We start from the raw sequence: 19103 nt of genomic DNA on the forward strand, positions 1-19103 counted from the left end.
GTTTTACCACGGCTTAACATAGTGTCTGGTCTACATAGCTGAAGAAATACCATGAAGATCTATGCTGCTCAACTATATGGCATGGGCTTTTGAAGTGTGGGCTTGATACCACATGGCCTGGGTACAGATTTCACCCTACTCACTCAGTAACTGTGTAAAACTTAAGACTGGTAACTTAACCTCTGTGTGCTTCAAATTCCTCATTGATAAAATGTGGATAACATACACTAACCTACCTTACTGCATTGTTGTGAAGACTCAAGGAGTTAATATGCTTAAAGTTCTTTGAATAATATAGAGACACAATAAGCATTATATAAGGCTTAATTAATTCCATAGTCTATCAGGTTTTTTTTAATTGATCAAGGCAATCAATAACTTCAATCTTCCTTTCTTGTGGAGGAGAGGCAGTGGTTAGGGGAATAAAATGGGAAACAAAATACCATGCCATCCATGAGTCTTAGCAATATCAAACTGACACTCACCTAAAAAGGTATACCTTCTTATATAAAACTGTACATTACAACCTGGGTCTTCCAATTGGACTTTCCCTTACCTTAGGATGTATCTTTCTGTAATATTCCTGAAGCAATTTTAAATTACTCTCAATTTCTTGCTATTCTAAATATCTGTATTGCATATTAAAACTTCAAGATGATTTTAAAAAGTCCCTCTGTACAACCAAATGCTTGGCTTATTAAATGAGCTAAGAGATTAAAAAAAATACTTTTCAGGGAAGTGGCTGTGGCTCAATCAGTTGGGCTCCCATCTACCATATGGGAGACCCTGGGTTCGCGTCCTGGGGCCCCATGTGAAGGCAGGCTCACCCGCACACTGCACAGCCACTGGCCCGCAAGCACTACGGTGATGCAACGAAAAGGGAGACAAGTGAAAACACAGAAAAGCATGCAGCGAATGGACACAGAGAACAGATAGCAAGCAAGCCGCAAGGGGGGGAGAGGGGATAAATAAATTAAAAAAAAAAAAGAAATACTTTTTAAAAACATGATTACCTCAGATTGCTTTCATCCATACATAGTATATAATCAAATGTGGCAAAGTCTTCTGTGGTAATCTAAAAGTGGATAAGTCAAAAACAAAGAATATTTAATTATACAAATAAATTACAGAGAGATTCAGAGCATTTTTTTAAAAAACACTCATATCTGCATCTGTTATTCACTAATTAAAGTAAGTAATTTAGGGTACTAAATAGATAAAATAGAATTTAATTAAATAGAGAAAATAAAGTTAACTTATTTCCCAAAACTGTATTACAAAGAAATTTCTTATTAAATTTACTTGGAATAATGAGAATAGTACAGTATGTGGACAAAAAACTTGTGCAGCTTCAGTTTCTTAATAAAAAACTACAATTCAGTTAATATATAATTATATCATATATTATTCTAGGCCCAGGTGACATACACCAAACTAAAACAAAAGTCCCTGTCCCTGTGGAACTTATCTTCTACTTACAAGAGACAAACACATAAATGGCATAATAAATGCCTTTGAGAAAAATAGAGAGGGATGCTGCAGAATTAAAGGAAAGTTTTCATTATAATCCTCACTAGAAAATACTCAAAAATTGTAATACAATGACACTATGAAGTATAAAGGAATACATTCTGTTTACATTCCCAAGGTATTAGCTGATTTCAAAACCTTATTGAAGGGAGAGGATGTGGCTCAAGCGGTTGAGTTCCCACCTCCCACATGGAAGGTCCTGGGTTCTGTTCCCAGTGCCTCTGGAAAAAACAAAAACAAACAACAAGCAAAACAAACAAAACAAAACCAGCTCAACTCAGGGAAGCCTATGTGGCCAAGTAGTCAAGTACCAGCTTCCCACATATGATATCCCAGGTTTAATTCCTGGCTCAGGTACCACACACAAAAAAACCTTATTGAAGCAAATATTTTAAGCCATGCTTCCAAATTTGTTAAAATAACAAAGAATAGGACCAGCTGAAGGATAATCAACTTCTTATACAGAAAATAAAGGATTTCTGCTTGTAGCCATAATGAAATACCTTGTATCTGCCAAATCCTAGAAAATTCATATATACGTAAAAAAGAATTCCTTTTCTAAGTCTATAGAAAGATCTTGTGATGACTTGGCTTTGAGAAGACAAAATCAAAGAGAAAACCATAGAAAGGTTTTATAGGCTACATGGTCTGTGTAACACCTACTCAACTCTGCTTGTTGTAGCACAAAATTAGTCATAGACATTATATGAAAGATAAACCTGCTATGTTTCAATAAAACTTGCAAAAAAAGACAGCAGGCCTTACACTGGCTACTCTTGCCAGAGTTCAGCTGACATTCTACTCTAGGGCATTAAATCTTCTTTCTTTCTGGAGGTATGGAAGCAGAGACTGAACCTGGGACATCCTATGTGTAACCAGCTTTCATCCACTGAGCCACGACGTCTTCCCTGAGTTGACTTTTCCTAAGTTTTGCTTGTTGTTTGCTTTTGTTTTTCCAGGAGGGACCAGGAACAGAACTTGGGATCGCCCATGTGGTAGGCAGGCGCTCAACTGCTTAAGCCACATCTGCTCCCCTAGGATATAAACTCTTGAATACAAGTTTCAAACTTTTTGGTCACAGGATCCTTTTAAATTCTTTTAAAAAATTATTTAGGATCTCCCTCCAAAATGCTTTAGTATTGTGGGTTACAGCTCTCAATATTTGCCACATTAGTTATAAAACTAAAAGGAAAAAACCCATAATTCATTTAAAAATAAAAGAATTCATTACCTGTTAACATTTTTTATGAAAAGCAAAACCAAAAGAAAAAAAATTAATGAGTGGCACTGTTATCCCATTTTGCAAATCTCTTTTACTGTCTCTTTAATAGACGACAGATGGGTTCTCTGCATTTGATCTGTTGCAATGTTGAGTTGAAGTATATGAGGAAAACCCTGCCTCATACAAAACATGTGGTTGAAAAGGAGCATTTCAGTATTTTATATAATTGTAAATACTCTCTGATACTACACCAAAACTCACTGTGTTAAAGGATAGTTGCAATCTGGAATCTGAAACCATTATCAATAAACTTTTTGTATTGTGATTTATTAAAAATCCCCTGGCAACTATGAATGGATCTTTTACTCATGCACGGTTTTTACTTCACAGATCCCAAACTTTGCAAACTGCTGCTTTAAAGTTTAAAGCAGTGGTCCTCAGATTGGGTGGAGGAGGGAGACTGGGCTATTTTGCAACCTCTCTCCCCTGGGAACTGTTAAGAATGTCTAGAGACTTTTGACTGACATGGCTGGGGATGCAAAAGAAGGTTCTACTGGTATCTGGTGGACAGAAGCTAAGGATGCTGCTAAACATTCTACATTACACAAGGCAGACCCACAAAGGAATGTCAAGCATCGAGGTTAAGAACCCTTGCTCTGAGGCTGAGAATACTGGCAGGGGGCCATTGTTAAAACACAGGGGAAAAAAAACACACACAAAAAAAAACAACAAAAAATAACTGCCAGCTATATCGTAGTTGGAGAGAAAAAGGACTGTTAAGACAGCAAGAACTTGAAGAGCAAAGATCCTAGAAAGAAGGCACAGACAAGGACTGATATTGCAAGTTTCTTCTCTAAGCCTATGGTAAATTCTTAAACTTCTCAGGGCAAGATAAGAAGCCAATCAGAAAGCTGTAGCAAACTCACAGTCATGAATAAACAAAAAACCCTACTTCAGGAGGAGTTCTATTTCCTTCATACTTCAAGCTCTCAGGTGGGACTCTAGCAGAGCTCCAAGCCTAACTAAAATTACAACCCAGCCTCAAGTTAGTTTGAACCTTAACTGTGTTAATGTGATCTGCTCTAATCTATCTACAAACAAAGTGAACCTAATAGCAATGCTTCAACATGATCAATTTTAATGCTGTTAAAGAGGAAAAGTGTGTAGGTGGTGGGGTATATGGGAATCACCATATTTTCAATGTATCATTTACATAATCTAAAGCATCTTTAAAAATAAAACAAAATTAATTTTAAAGAAACGTGAACCCAGTTTGTAACAAAATATAACCTAAAATGCCACAATTTCTTATACACCATTATCAGAATTTGATCTAAAATGAACAAACCAAGCAATAAAACAGAGGAAAAAAAAAAAAACCCAGAAGACTAACAGATGACCTAAATATAGGAGTTATTGGTGACACTTTATTTAAAATAACAGTGATTAACATGTTCAAAGAACAGAGACGTAGAATATCACCAGAGAACTGGAATCTACAAAAAACAAGTCAAATAAAATTAAAAATTACAAAATCAAAAAAAATAAAGCTACAGACATTAAGAGCTCAATAAGCATAGTTTTAAGAGCTATTTTAAAACAAAGAATTAGAAAATCAGACTGAGGAATAGAGAGCAAAAAGGTTGAAGAGAATAGAAATAGTGCTTGAGATATATGTTCAATATACATGTAAATGGAGTCTCAGAAGAGAATATGAAAAGCTAACAGCTTGAAATTTTCCATAATTGATGAAAAACATCAAGCCACAAAAATCAAGAAGCATACTTTGATATATCACAATAAAACTTCTAAAAAACTAAATACTAAGAGAAAAACTTAAAAACAGCCATAGGAAAAGACAGTAATTGCAAAGGAACAATAAAACAACTGATTTTTCAACAGATGACCATCAGGCAGCAATGGACTGACATCCCAAAATGATGAAAGAAAAGAACTTCCTAACTAGAATTCTATACCCAGCAACAATACCCAAGGAAAGACAAAAGTGAAACAAAGATAATTACAAACAAAACTTTATCTTTGTTGACAGGAAATTTGCATTACAATAAATTCTAAAGGACATTCTTCAGGAAAAAGAAAAAAATCCCAGACCCCAGAGGGGAACACAAAATTGAGAGGAGGAATAAAGAATAAAGATAAATCTATATGAAGACTGACTATACAAAACAATCGTGATGATGTCCTTTTGGATTTAAAATACATTTAGAACTAAAAGGCTTTATAACAGTAATACATATCAAAGATGTGTTACATACATGATGTATTATCTAGGATGACAATAGAATAACATAAGACAGTGAAAAATGGTACTAAGTATACAATGAAAAGGTAAAAGATTTGCTAGAGAAAATGAAACTCAATATAGACCTACTTAAATATGAGGGAAAAGAAAGGCTTGTTTTAAACAAAAAGGGTGAAAAAGATATACTATGCAAACATTAACCAAAAAAAGGTCAATAAAGTTAGAAAAATCAGACAGAATGAACTATAGGGAAAGAAGAAAAAACAGCAAAGATATTTTCTGAGAGTCAATCCAATAGAAAGTATAACAATTCTAAATGTGTATCCACCTAATACAATAGATTCAAAATATCAGGGAAAAAAACTGACAAACTTTAAGTGAATTTAGACAAATCTACAACATGAGACTTAAAACAGCTCAATAACTGATTGTACTAAAGAACTTCAAAATATACATTATATTTAAACATAACTAAAACACCCCAAATGTTTTATTATGTAATACACTTTTAAATAACACATGAAGCGTATAAAAATCATAGGATGTGAGAAAATATTTTTAACCAAATAACGAAAATACACCATAAAAATATTTGTGGAAGGGAATGTGCTTTGAGGGAAACTTACATTTAAATTGTTACACTGGAGCTGAAGAAAGGCTGAAAAAAAAAATCAATGATCTAAGCATCTACACCTCCGGAATTTAGAACACAGAACAGCAAATTAAACTGAAAGAAACGGAAAGAAATAATACAGCAGAGACCAAAAATTAAAACAAAAAGAGATGAAATAAAGTTAGTAGCTGATTCTTTTTAAAAAAGCCTAGAAATATTGATAAGGCTGTTATAACTGATTTAAAAAAAAAGGCTCAGATTACTAATAACATGAATTTAATTTTTTTAAAAAAGGACACCTTATATATCCTCCACACATTAGCAAGAAAACATGAGGATATTACAAAAAGGTTTATGCCAATAAACTGGTAAGTTTCAGCTAAACGGCAAAATTCTTAGAAAAATACAACTTAAACTGGCACTGGAATATTCAGAATTAGGTATAATTGTCTTATACCTAATAAAGAATTTCAACCTATCATTAAAACAAAGAAAAACCCCAGGCCTAGATGGAGAATTCTTCCAAAAAATTAAGGAACTTATAAAAACTCTTTTAAATAACAGAAAAAGAACATATTTATTAGGTCAGCATAACCCTATTGTATCACATATGATGTTAGGTATGTATCCAGAAGAGCATGTACCAAATGACATGTACAAAAACATTCAGTGGCACTATCTGCAGTAGCCTCAAAGTAGAAAATAACCCAAATGTCTTTAGAATTCAGCAGACATGAAAGCTCATATACTCAGAGATAAAAGAGAATTTTGTGAAAAGCAACAGGGAAAAAGGTAAAAAAAAAAAGTGTTCTCAAAAAGTTTTTAACTTTGCTTTTTTAAGGCATGCATGTTTAAAATACATCATTTGTATCCACTTTTATTATATACTTGGTGCATGAAAAAGAATGCCATCTTAAAAACTTTGAAAGTATGATTACTCATAACTCAGGACTACTCAACATAAACTACATTCTTTAAAATAAAAGTAGATGCCATTATCAAGGTATACAAAAGTCTGAAGAGATTAGAATGGATGGATGTTGTAAAAATATTTAATCTTCTGTCCAATGAAAATTCCATTTAAGAAATGTTCATTTACTTAAGGTATTTAATATATGCAGTCATAACATTCACAAATATCAGAATAAATTTATCAACATCAAAAATAATGTGGGGAAGCAGGTGTGGCTCAACAGAATGTCTGCCTATCATATAGGAGATCCAAGGGTTCGATACTCAGGGCCTCCTGGCTTGTGTGGTGAGCTGTCCCACATGAAGTGCTGCTGTATGCAAGGAGTGCCAGCTCATGCAGGGATGCCCCCACATAAGGGTGCCGCCCCCCCACGCAAGGAGGGGCCCCTGCACAGGGAGAGGCGCCCTCCGTGTGGTACCACACACACAGAGAGCTGACGCAGCAAGATGACACAACAGAGACAGAGATCTCCGGTGCCGCCTAATGAGAATACAAGCAGACACGAAGAACACACAGTGAAATGACACAGAGAGCAGACAAAGGGCGGGGTGGCGGGTAATAAATAAATCTTAAAAACAAAAATGTGTTTATTACTAATTTATGAGTCATTTAATGTATTAAAATGTTTTTATGGCAGTTTTGTTTCATGAATTTTCTGGCTCATATTTGTATATATTTTTAGTAAAAACAAATGAACAAGCAAACCTGGGGTCAAATCCCAGTTCTACCACTTTGAAGCTGGAAAATCTTTGACAAGTCATTTATTTTCTCTTCAGAATTCAGTTTCTTGATCTGCAAAATGGGCTTACTAACTACTCCCCCTCCCTTAATGGAGTCACAGAACGGATCAAAATTTAAAATAAAATCCTGTATGGTGAATTAATTTAGAAGATTTAAGTCTTAGTACTAAATGATGGAAGAACCTTTTACCAGTCTTGCAAAATGCTCAGATTTTAAGCATTAATACCAAAACAAAGCTCTAATATTGGAATATATACTTATAAATGATTAATTATCCATTGATTTTCAAAACAGGTTTCTAGTTTTGAAGGCCTTAAAAATCCATGTCAGGACAAATACCTTTTGTTCTGATGCCAATTTATGATTTTTAACTACAGAGCCTGTGTTATCTTTGTAAGGTTGGACACAAAAGAGAAATGACAAAATGGAAGCCAATTTAAAAAAATAAATCCAATTGGACCTCAGTAACAATCACAATAACAAAAATAACAGTCATTGCAAAATACAGAAGCATTTATGTTAGAAACTCATTTCTTTAGAACCTATTCACTGTGACTATGAAAGGATCCAGAGCAACCTTACATTTGTAGTATGGTTCTAGTGATAAAATACCCTACATCTCTATTGCTGGACATATAGGTTGTTTATTAATCATTCAGTATTACTAAGAAAGTTGCAATGCAAAATCTTCTACCTATATCGTTGATGTGGTCAAAGCTGAGTCCAGAATCATGTATTCCAAAGATTACAATGTATTCCACTTGTCATTTGGCTATTTAAATTTAAATTAAGTAAAATTAAATAAAATGAAATTCAGTTCCTCAGTCAAACCAGTGATATTTCAAGTGCACAATAGCTACATGTAGACAGTGAGGCTTCCATACTGGAAAGAGCAAATACAGAAAATTTCCCTCATCACAGAACATTCAACTGAGCAGCAGTGGTCTAGAATCTATATCTAGAAGTACAATTGCTAGGTCATAGGATATAGGCATCTTTAACATTACTAGGTGTCAAAACTGCCCTCCAAAGTATATCATTTTATACCCTCACCGGTAGCATTTCTCCATATCCTTAACAATACATGGCATAACCAAAGACTTAAATTTCTGCCAATTATATTGGCAAGGAATGGTATCTGATTTTTTATAATTTGCATTTTCCTGGTTACAACTGAACATGAATTTTTTTCAGGGGTGCAACCATAAGGTAATGGATAAATGAACTACTGTGCAGCAATTGAAATGGATAAACTAGATCTATATGTAACACTTGAGTAAATCTCAAAAAAACCATTCAATTTCTAAAACAGCAATTTGACTGTAGATTTTTCAGTATTTTCTAGGTATAGGATCATGTCGACAGTGAAGAGTGAAACTTTTAGCTTTTTTTAGTTCTTCCTTTCCTAGTTGGGTCCCTTTTTTAAAATTTCTCTTTCTTGCCTAATTGCTTTAAGCTGGAACTTCTAGCACAATACTGAGTAACAGTGGAGAAATTTTTCCAAAGAGGAAACACAAATGGCTGGCACATGGAAAGATCTCAAATAACTAGCTATTAGGGAAATGCAGATCAAAACTACAATGAAATACCACTTCATAGCTTACAAACTGGCCATTAAAAAAACAGAAAACTACAAGTGCTGGAAAGGATATAGAAAAATACAAACATTACTTTGCTGTTGCTGGGAATGTGACATAGTACAGCCTCCGTGGAAGACAATTTGGTAGTACCTCAAGAAGCTGAACACAGAACTGTCTTATGATCCAGCAATCCCATTATTAGGAATATATTCAGAAAAACTGAAGTGGAGTGAGTAGCTCAGTAGTTGAAGATGTGCTTCACACTTACAAGGTCCCAGGTTAAATCCCTGGTCTTCTTAAAAAAAAAGTAGGAAAACAAGGACACAAACTGATATTTATACAAAGATGCAAGGACGTTTAAAAGTGGAAACAACCCAAGGGCCTGATGAATGGATAAATAAAACATGATAAGCATAAAATGGAATTCTATTCATATTTAAGAAGAAATGAACTCAGGATGAACATGTCAGCATGAATAAAAGTTGAGGATATTATAGTGAAATAAACCAGACACAAAAGGATAAATATTGTATGATCTCAATGACATGAACTAAATATGATGAGTAAAGTTATGGAGTTAAACTATAGAGTATAAGTTAGTAGGAAACAGAATGAGGCTTGAGAAGGGGGAGCTGATGCTTAAGTGTATAGAATGTTTAATAAGGTTGACTGTAATTATGTGGAAATGGATAGTTTATGGTAACTCATTATATTGCGTATAACAAACACTGCTGATTTATAAATGTGATTATGATAGAAAGGGGTAGTCTAAGGAAGTTAATGTTAACTGAAAGACAGCTAAAGGATAATCTAAGGCAGGGGTTCTTAACCATTTTTGTTCCAATTGACCCTTTGCCAGTTAGGTGAACACCACTGATCCCTTACTAAGTCCACACTATACTGTGTATTATTTATATATATATTACATCCTCACCAACACATCCCCATAAGAATAATTTTTTAAATTTCAATTCAAGCTCATGGACCCCTTGTTAAGAACCCCTGATCTAAGGATTAGTGATTTTGAAGTAGATGAGGATTATGGTTAATAATACAAATACAAGAATTTTCTTCTATTACAAGGTGTTAAGAATATGGTGATATACAGGAATAACAAAAAATTATGGGACTTAGTTTTATGGGATGTGAATATATGGGATATGAATATGATCAAGCATTTTTTCATTTTGTTCATTAACAAATAACAAAGTCATGTCACTTAGCCAATCTGTGCTCATGTATTCATCTTTTGGAACACTGGAGAAACAATTTGTTTGTATTTAGGTTTAAATAAGATAAATGTGTCTGGACAGGATTTTTAAAAGTAACTCCATAATTTAAGCTGCCTTTTGTATGTTATTTATTGAAGTGAAATAAAGCTTTCAAATAAAAAGCAATATACAAAAGGACATATTTAATATACCTATCCAAAATAGAAATTCTCAGAACCATTATTCTCTACCTCTTATCTGGCTTTAAATTTTTTCAGAACTTATTTACTATCACCTATTTGCTATGCTGGTAAATATTTAACATGTGCTTCCCCTAGCACTAACCACCCCCAAAAACCTCATTTGTAGCATGTGCCAATTTCCATGGTGTGAATACTCCCACCATCACCAATTTCATGCTAACAGTGTGAAGTCAAGTCACCTAAGATGTTAACAATCTACTCTTACCAACCAGTGCAAGCCAGCTTTGGCACTTTGTCATCTGACACATAGAATAATTGTTCCCCGATGTTTCTTGTCTATCTTCTCTGACCAAAACAAGCTCCACAAAAGCAGGAAATTTGCTCTGTTTACTTGTGTACTGAGCACTTAAGACCAAGTTAGCAGGAACACAGACATTTACCTCCATACTTTTGTAGCTGTTTAAGATAGTTCATGTATCATCTAAGAAAAACACAATATGGATACTGAAAATTCTATATAAATGTTACTTTTTAGGATTAAGATTCTTTCCAACTGGAGGATTTTTCGTAATTTATTTTAACACTAATAACAATAAGGGTCTGAGAAAATAAACTATACTCTCTGCTCTATAATATAAATACAAGGTTATCTTCACATGGCACTGCAGAGGTCTTGGTTGTTACTGTACTGGACAGTCTGACATGATACAACTATAACTATGTATCCATAATATTATCAATATTACCCTATATTTCTAAGGCACTTCACAGTTGACAGAATGTTTCTGCACATATTAGGTCACTTTATTCTACCAACAAACTTATAAAATAAACAGAGTAGTTACAGGTCCTCTTTTAATTCTTAATTTATACTGGGTAAAAATTATGCAGAGAGAAATAAAATGGAGACTGCAACTCATGTCTTATAGCTGTCAGCCATAAATTTCAAAATCATGCAAGTCTTTTAGTACTAGGAAGCCAGAACTAATACAAAATGGGAAAATGTAGCTACATTTAAGTTGATGCTAAAAAAGGTATCCACATTGACATACAAATTTGGATAAGCCTCTTACAATCAGAAGCTACATATTAGAAATTAAACAAGTTCTCTTCTACCTGTCTTGCGTTATGGGCTGTTTTAATGCCATGATTTCTTAGGCAGCTTACAGCTCTTGGATCTGGTGACCGGCCCACGTTCCAGTCAGAAACAGCACCACTGTCAATGATCCACTGTAATACAAAACATATACATGTGTGTTTTGAAGGTAAAGTACGGTACCTGCCGGGCAACATGTCTCATAGGAATACCATGCTTCTTCATGCAATTTTGCCCTCGATAATCAGGAGGGTTTCCTATCTCATATGTGGATGTTGCAGCACTGTCTATTCTCCACTGCAGGAGGAAAAAAAAAGAATTTTTTTTTTCACGATTTTCTGTCCCAAAGGCATACATAGGTTGGCCTCTATAAGTTATTAAATGGTACTTACATTATCTGAAATATTTTGATCAGTTACAAGTTTTCTGAAAACTGCTTCTGCAATGGGTGACCGACAAATGTTACCTTAAAAAAAAAAAAAAAAAAAGAGGGGAGCCAGAAAATGAGCACCATAGGTTTGATGAAACGGCAGACGCTGATTTCTATTATAGTATGTTCTATAAACTATATCACACACCCAACGTAATATGGCTGACTAATCCCTTAAGGGGAAAACAAACACTATTCTTTGATATTAGTTGTATCAAGTGAAAAGCAGAACTTTGTAGAGAACAGAACAGATAAGCAAACCCAAGTTAAATGATTTGATTGAAACCAAATGTCCAAGTACTCAAAATTATAACCAAGATCATTGTTTTTCAGACTAATGACCCAGTAGTGACTCGTGAAATCAAGTGAGTTGTGATCAGCCTATTTAAAAATGAACTGAAAAGTACTCAGGGATGGTACACAGGTAACTGTAATAAAAAAAAAAAAGGGCAGGCAAGCAATACTGTAGGAGCATAGAAAGAAAGTGATTCTAAAGAGCATAAATAAGGTAAGAAAAGTTCTACCTAGAAAAAGGATTAGATCTGATTTAAAAAGGATAAAGAGGTTCTCAATGGGCAGAAGCAGAATGAAATGGTGTTTAAATTCAGGGGAACTGTATGAATAAGCATAATGCTTCCCAAAGGAATGGGAGCTATCCCTAAAATGCTATTCCAGAGATCTGGACTTAAGTGTTATCTACTGGGAAGAAAATGAAACACTGAGTAATATGATTTATTCATTCAGCAAACATTGGACACCTACTGTTTATAAGCTAAGGACTGTCCTAGGGCCTAGACACAGATGCTTAAGACACAGACCCTTCCTACTATTTAGGAAAATAACTTTAAAAGTATACTGAAGAACATACTATTAAAGGCAGAGAGACTAATACGAAATACCAAGTAAAAGATGGAAACCTAAATTAAGGAGATAGCAATGGAAAATGACAGCACTAGAAGACAGATTTTACCCTTATATTCAATTAGAACCTCCTGGTTTATGACAAGTAGAATTAGAATCTTCTAAAGGGTTGTGAAACACACCTGAATCCCTATGTCATAAGGTATTAAATCAGGGCACACAAAACCAATTTCCTGCCTTTAATATTCTTCAGTTTTTATATTATGAACTCCATTGTACCTTCACCACCTCCCCAGATTATGGTTCCCACAGCGGAAAAATAAAAAGCCTTTAATCAGGAAAGGGAAGAAGTTTTTCTTTTCCAAATTCTAAATTTGTATTTCGTTTTAAAAAATATATTATCATTCCCACTAATTACTGAAAAGCTTCCTATGGGTATTTTTCTTGTCATGGTAACTTGGTGATACTTTCAACAGTAATCATCCTATTCCAAATTAAGACACTTATTTCAAAACCCTGGAATGCCTAATTCCAGGAAGTATAAAATGCCTAATATCTGTGTCTGAAAACATAAGACAATCCCACCTCTTCACAAAAAATTATCATTGATTGTAAAATACCAGTATAGTTTTTCCACAATACAAAAACTTGACCTTTTTTCTGAAGTTAAGGCATATTCACCCTCACTAACTTTTTTCCCAGTTGGCTAGCTACCTTTAAAGAGGAAGAATGTGTGTCTAAGTTTGAGTGAAAAACCATATGTTGCTATGAAGATTAAGCAGTCATACTGCCGACAAGGTCAACAAGATATCTTGCTTATAACTTGCTCTTTTCAAAAGCTGTTGTCACAAACTTAATGTATTTTAAAATGCCGTTTATTTTTAAATGGAGCACATCAATAAAATATGATGCTTTAAGAGCTCACCTAGTTAAGCTGTAAAATCCTAAAATGCTACCTTCTGATTTCTTCATGTTTTAATCTGTAAAGCCTTGAAATTTTTTGTCTTTTTTTTTTTTTTTCAAATTTGGCAGCATAATACATAACCTTACTTAATACTATCATTTCAAGGATAGACTTATAAAAAACAAAAACAAAAACCCCAAAAAACAAAAAACCCAAAAAACAAAAACAAACAAACAAAAAAACTATATGGACAGGAACTATTTTACTCATTGGGGTATCCCCAACACCCAGAGCACAATGTATGGCACATAAAGCATTCCATAAATATCTGTTTAATTTTAGCAAAAAAGTAATCTGACACCACTAACATACTATTATCTTCAACTATGATGCTGGCTGTGGCATGATTAACAAACAGCCATAGCTGTTTGTTCTCTCCAGTAGGTATTTACCTTACAAAAACAAAATACTTCTAATAATCCTGTCAAAATAATACTTTCCGGCTATTAGCCTTACCAATGGAAAACATTGTTGCATTTCTGCACTTCAAATCTCTAAAGAACCAATAAATGGTTTGAAAGAATAAAACTACTACATTTCAAAAGATATACAGTTCTTAGTGTCCTATGTATAGGCTTATATAAAATGATATATATCTTTCAAATCTCCCCAGAATGCAACTATTACATACCACCTCAAACGGTAACTGTGGGCATCTTATTACAATAGCTTCACAATGGGTCTGCTTCCTTTTGTCCTTCCTACCCCTTCAATCTAATCTCAAAACAAGAACTGGAAAGCTTTTAAAACTTAATTACATCACCTTGCTTCTCCCCAGAGTATCCAGTGGATTCTTATCATCCAAATTAGAGCCAAAGTCCTCATAGGGCCTACAAGGTCTCACAAGATCTGAACCACCATATATACCCCGGAGGGTCTGAAACCTGGCCCGCTACCTTTTTTATACATTCCCGAGTAGAGAATAATTTTTACATTTTTAAATGGTTGGGGAGGAGGGGATGAAAGAATATTTGACACAAGAAAATTATATGAAATTCAAATTTCAACGTCCATAAATAAAGTTCGATTGGATCACAATCATGTTCAATTGTTTGTCTCCAGTTACTCAGGCTTCCTTGCTGTTCCTTGAAATTGACCAAGAAACTCCCACTTAAAAACCTCTCTGCTTTCCCATAATCCCAGGATGATTTCCCGAAGTATCCACTAGGCTGCTTCCTCATTTCTTTCTTGCTGAAACGTCACTTTCTAAGTGAGACCTTCCTTAACCTTCTTATTTGAAACAGCACTCCACTCCCACCCAGCCCCCTCCTCCTTTATTTTTCTTAACACTAACACCATCTAACTGAGTATACCAATTACTTACTTGTTTGCTGCCAATATAAAGAGTTCTAGAAAACCAGGGTTTTTTTCTGGTTTGCTCACTACTATACCCCCAGCACTTAGACCAGTGCCTGGTGCCTCCCCAAATAAACTGTTACACTGTGAAGATAAATATATGTAAGGAAATGAACCATCAGAAAATTTTAAACAACCAGACTATTGACAATTTATGACTTCCACTCTTGGGAATTAAGGAGATATGGAAGCACCCAGGACAGGTGAGGTGAGATGACAGGCACGGAGAAAGAACCCTGTAGGGCTACGCCAAAGAAGAATCCCGAAAACTAAGCAGAAAGTGAACTCCATTATGAGGAAAAGTCTAAAGACGTCACGGAAGTCTAAGAATTAATAGTAATTCTGGGCTGGAAAATACTTGAAAGATCAACATAAAACATCTCCATTTTTCATGTGAAGGAAACTGGGTCACGTGGATACATAGGTTCTGGGCCCAAAGTTATAGAGAGACCAGGAAAATCGAAGTAGCTTTTACAACGAAGAGAAGCGGAACTGCTCCACTCATGGCACCGTGAACGCAGATCCACTGGTAAGCCTGGCCAAGGGAACCTGGCAAGCGAACTGTTTTCATGATCCTCAAGGCACCAGGGGAACAGAGTTTTTCAGAAACGCACCGTACCCAGATTCGGGGGTCACTCCATGCGGGGAAAACGGAGTTCGAACTAGGGGTTCTAAGGAGGAGCAATTTAAGAGAACAAAGACTCGGAGAGAGGGCTCTGCAGGTGCGAGGCGGGGAAGAGCCCAGGTCGCCCCCACCTCTCGCAGGTCTCCATCCCCCCGCTCGCAGGCCTCTTTTCGCTCACTTTCCTTTCGCTCAGCGGCGCAGCCCATAAAGCAAGAAAACCGCAGCCACCCCTCCAGTGAAAGTCAGAAGCGGGATTAGGTCAGCGCTCTTACCCAGACAGACGAACAGCACTGACTTGGTCGCCTGCTCTGCCATCGCCTCAGGTTCAAGGAACAGGCGAGGGCGCGACGCACAGGAACCCGGCCGGAATGCGAGAGAGCGCGGCGCATGCGCACTGGGAGCGTCCGGGCCCCGCGCGCCGGCGCAGTCCCGATTCCCGCGCGGCCCTGGGGCCGGGGTCAGGTGACACGCTCTGCGGCGGGACTCCTGAAGAGACCTTGGAGAGAGGGCTGGGCCGAACTGCGGGGTCACTGCCGGCCTGTGGCTTTGGCAGCCCGTGAATAGCGGCGGGATGGGAGCGCGGGAAGGGACCCGCTTGACTCTTAGCCGCCCTGGGCGCTGTAAGGCGGCGTGGCTCGGCTGAGTTGGTGCACCTGAGCGCACGTCTGGTGCGAGGCTGAGGGCCGGGCGAGGCGGGGAGGTAAACGCGCCGACCCCGCCGCCCGGACGCACACAACGGGGGTGGTGGGAGGCTTGACCCTGAAACGTGGAGGTCTGTGGGGAGGGCCAGAACCGGCCCCCGCGTGTTAGTGGAGGGTCCCAGCGGTCTCAGCGGAGCTGGGTAAGACCCAGCAGAAGCCTGGCGATGCCTTAACTGTTGAGAACTCCGCGCAGGTCTCAGCTCTTAAGTGTCCACGAAAAGCCTCTCCGGGATCCTCCACCTCCTCAGCCTTAAACATAGAGCCGCGCGCAGTCGCGAGGACAAGCAGAGCCCCGGGGAGACGCGCTCTCGCCCCCGAGCGCCTTACGGAGCGCGAGAGGGCCCCTTCTTGGGGACCCCGAAGCTGCGACTCTGGGTAGTGCCATCACTTTCAACTCCCCTTCTACGCCGCCCGCGGTCATCAGAATTGTCGGGGGCGGGGAAAGTGGGGCACCTTTCGACTCTGTAATAGGGATCATCTGTCTTGTGTTTCCCAACCTAAAAGAGACCGGCATTTAAAAAAGTTACAATGAGAGCGATCAAGCCGAACGGAGTCCTTGCCCAACTGCCAGCCCCATAGTTGCGGTATTTTTGCCCGGCGAATTCTTATAAAGTAGGTGTTTTACTCCGGATAAAAGTGGGGTGTTTACTTGCTCCTTTACCTGTTTCAGGTGTGCAGCTCATTTAGGGACCGTCCCTACTTGTGGGAGGCGGAGCCCGAGCCAAGAGTAGTTCTTCCTCTTCCCTGGTAGTTGTTTTGGAGCTGGAGGGGCGCCGGAAGTGGAGAAGGCTCTGGGGGCACAAGTGAGTACCCACATTTAGTTTTGCTGGGCGTGAAACTCAGCTTGAATGGGGAAGAATGTGTTTATTTTTCGTAACCCGCCCCCTTCCTAACCTTTTTAAAACTTGTTTGCCGGGGAAGAAGTTGGTGGTAAAATAGGGAGACAGAAACTAGGATATGTCTGGGATTTTTACTGTTGCGCGTTTATTAACACTCGAATTATTACGCACACTGTCAGAATTTAAAAATAACTTGTTCCAAGTACTCTTGACCATAATGGTTTATTTTTTTCAAGTTTAGTCCCATTCGTTTCAGTTCATAGAGAAGCTCTTAACAAGTTTGAATTTTACCTATTGTAACTCATTTTATTATTTGTTTATAAATATCTAATATTTGGAAACCCACGTATTAACTTCTATTTTTTTTTTTCGTTTCAAATTGTTTTAATAAATGACTCAGAACTTTGTTATAATTTTATGGGCTTGGGAAGAGCCTGACACATCATGGGGCAGGAGTCAGAAAGACGATGCCATTGCTCTAATGTCAGTAAGGTACATGTTTGGGTTTTTTTCCCGAAATGCAAAGTGTGGGGCCATCCACACCCTTTCACCTGAACCTCCCTGTGACCAGCAAAACACGTTTACCAAACAGCTTGGGATAAAGAGGTCACTGTTTGGCAAAGAGCAAAGCTGTTGAAGCTGCGTCTGCACTAAACATGTGAAGTCACCTTGGTACTGTGAGCTCCTGTACCTTTCTGTGGATCTCATTGCTGTAATACTTTTTCTTTAAAGAAGTATGACATTACTCTAAATTGGTGGATAAACATAAGGAAATGGGATTTACACCACTGCTGGCTGGAAACTTGTCATTTTTATTTAATTTTTACAATCATTTCAGTATCTATCAATCATTACTCAGTGCTAATTCTGAGTTGAAAAGAATAATACCAAGATGTGATCCCTGTGATAAGGTTCTCAGTTTTTCTTCTGCTGATAGAATATGCATCTTGCATTCTTGTTCTCATAAGTGGTTTTGTTGATCTGAAGAAATGTCTGAATTAATAATGAGGTAGAAAAATTGTACACACACAATTCGGAGAAATAACAGGTCTCTGGATTAAAATGCTATTTACTGTGTTGGCCTTTTATGGAAATGCCTGTGGAGTGACTAAAAGTTGAAATGTTTACAAATTACTATGTTGGGGTTAAAATAGTGAAAATAAGTAATAATCCTGTTTTATCTTCCTTAAAGTGATTAAGAAGAAATGCTTATTTGGTTCACTAATGTTCTAGTGAAAGAAAATTTCAGTAAAAAGATAAAAGATGCCTTTATCTTTTGTAATTTTTTAGAAAATAATTTTTAAATAGCCTTGTTCACTAGGAGTAATTTGACACTTATGATGTTTAGGAAATCTTTATTATCAGATTTCTTGCTATTTGGAAATAAAATTTAGTGCTTCAAAATAAGAGAAAGTTGATGCTGGTTAAAAAGAAATAATGTTGGGGAGCTGATTCTGCTCGGTGGTTGAGCGCCTGCTTCCCGTCTGTGAGGTCCCTGGTTCAATTTCTCCATACAGCTTTAAAAAAAGAAAAAAAAAGAAAAAGGGGAGTGGATGTGGCTGAAGCAGTTGAGCACCTGTTTCCCAGATGGAAGGTCCTGGTTCTATCTCTGGTGCCTTCTAAAAACAACCAACCAACAGGCAAGCAAAGGAACAGGCCAGTTCAGGAGAGCCAGTGTGCCTCAGGATTTGAGCACCAGCTTCCCACATAAAATGTCCTAGGTTCAATTCCTGGCCCCAGTACCTAAAATTTAAAAAAAGAAATACTGTTTGCTGTATTGACTTAACTGACTAGGAGAGTCACAGAAGTCATGTATACATTGCCTTGTATGCAAAAAAAGCACAAGACAATTCTCTAAGCACATTTATTTTTTAAATTTTCTTTGGGAAATGTCA

The 19103-nt window shown here is 36.9% G+C and overlaps 2 protein-coding genes across 3 annotated transcripts in view; one reads left to right on the forward strand and one right to left on the reverse strand.

Moving 5' to 3' along the window:
• Nucleotides 1-16140, reverse strand: part of ACP1 (acid phosphatase 1) — a 21425-nt gene extending 5285 nt beyond the window's left edge. Inside the window, exons 1-4 of one of the 2 annotated variants that reach the window (XM_058287980.1) lie at nucleotides 15941-16140; nucleotides 11825-11898; nucleotides 11453-11566; nucleotides 1014-1075 (exon numbers count right to left, since the gene is read on the reverse strand). In XM_058287980.1, coding sequence (XP_058143963.1) covers nucleotides 1014-1075; nucleotides 11453-11566; nucleotides 11825-11898; nucleotides 15941-15983 — 293 coding nt within the window. In that variant the 5' untranslated portion in view covers nucleotides 15984-16140. Of the gene's footprint in view, nucleotides 1-1013; nucleotides 1076-11452; nucleotides 11567-11615; nucleotides 11730-11824; nucleotides 11899-15940 lie in introns of both variants that reach the window. The other variant, XM_058287981.1, reaches the window with a different exon arrangement.
• The window catches only part of SH3YL1 (SH3 and SYLF domain containing 1), a 132164-nt gene continuing 129167 nt past the window's right edge, over nucleotides 16107-19103 (forward strand). The window contains exons 1-2 of the mRNA XM_058287979.2: nucleotides 16107-16368; nucleotides 17040-17172. Of these exons, the coding sequence (XP_058143962.1) occupies nucleotide 17172 (1 nt within the window). The 5' untranslated portion in view covers nucleotides 16107-16368; nucleotides 17040-17171. The remainder of the gene's footprint in view (nucleotides 16369-17039; nucleotides 17173-19103) is intronic.

This window comes from Dasypus novemcinctus, chromosome 25 (assembly GCF_030445035.2).
Source record: "Dasypus novemcinctus isolate mDasNov1 chromosome 25, mDasNov1.1.hap2, whole genome shotgun sequence".
In the NCBI taxonomy this organism is placed as follows: domain Eukaryota; kingdom Metazoa; phylum Chordata; class Mammalia; order Cingulata; family Dasypodidae; genus Dasypus; species Dasypus novemcinctus.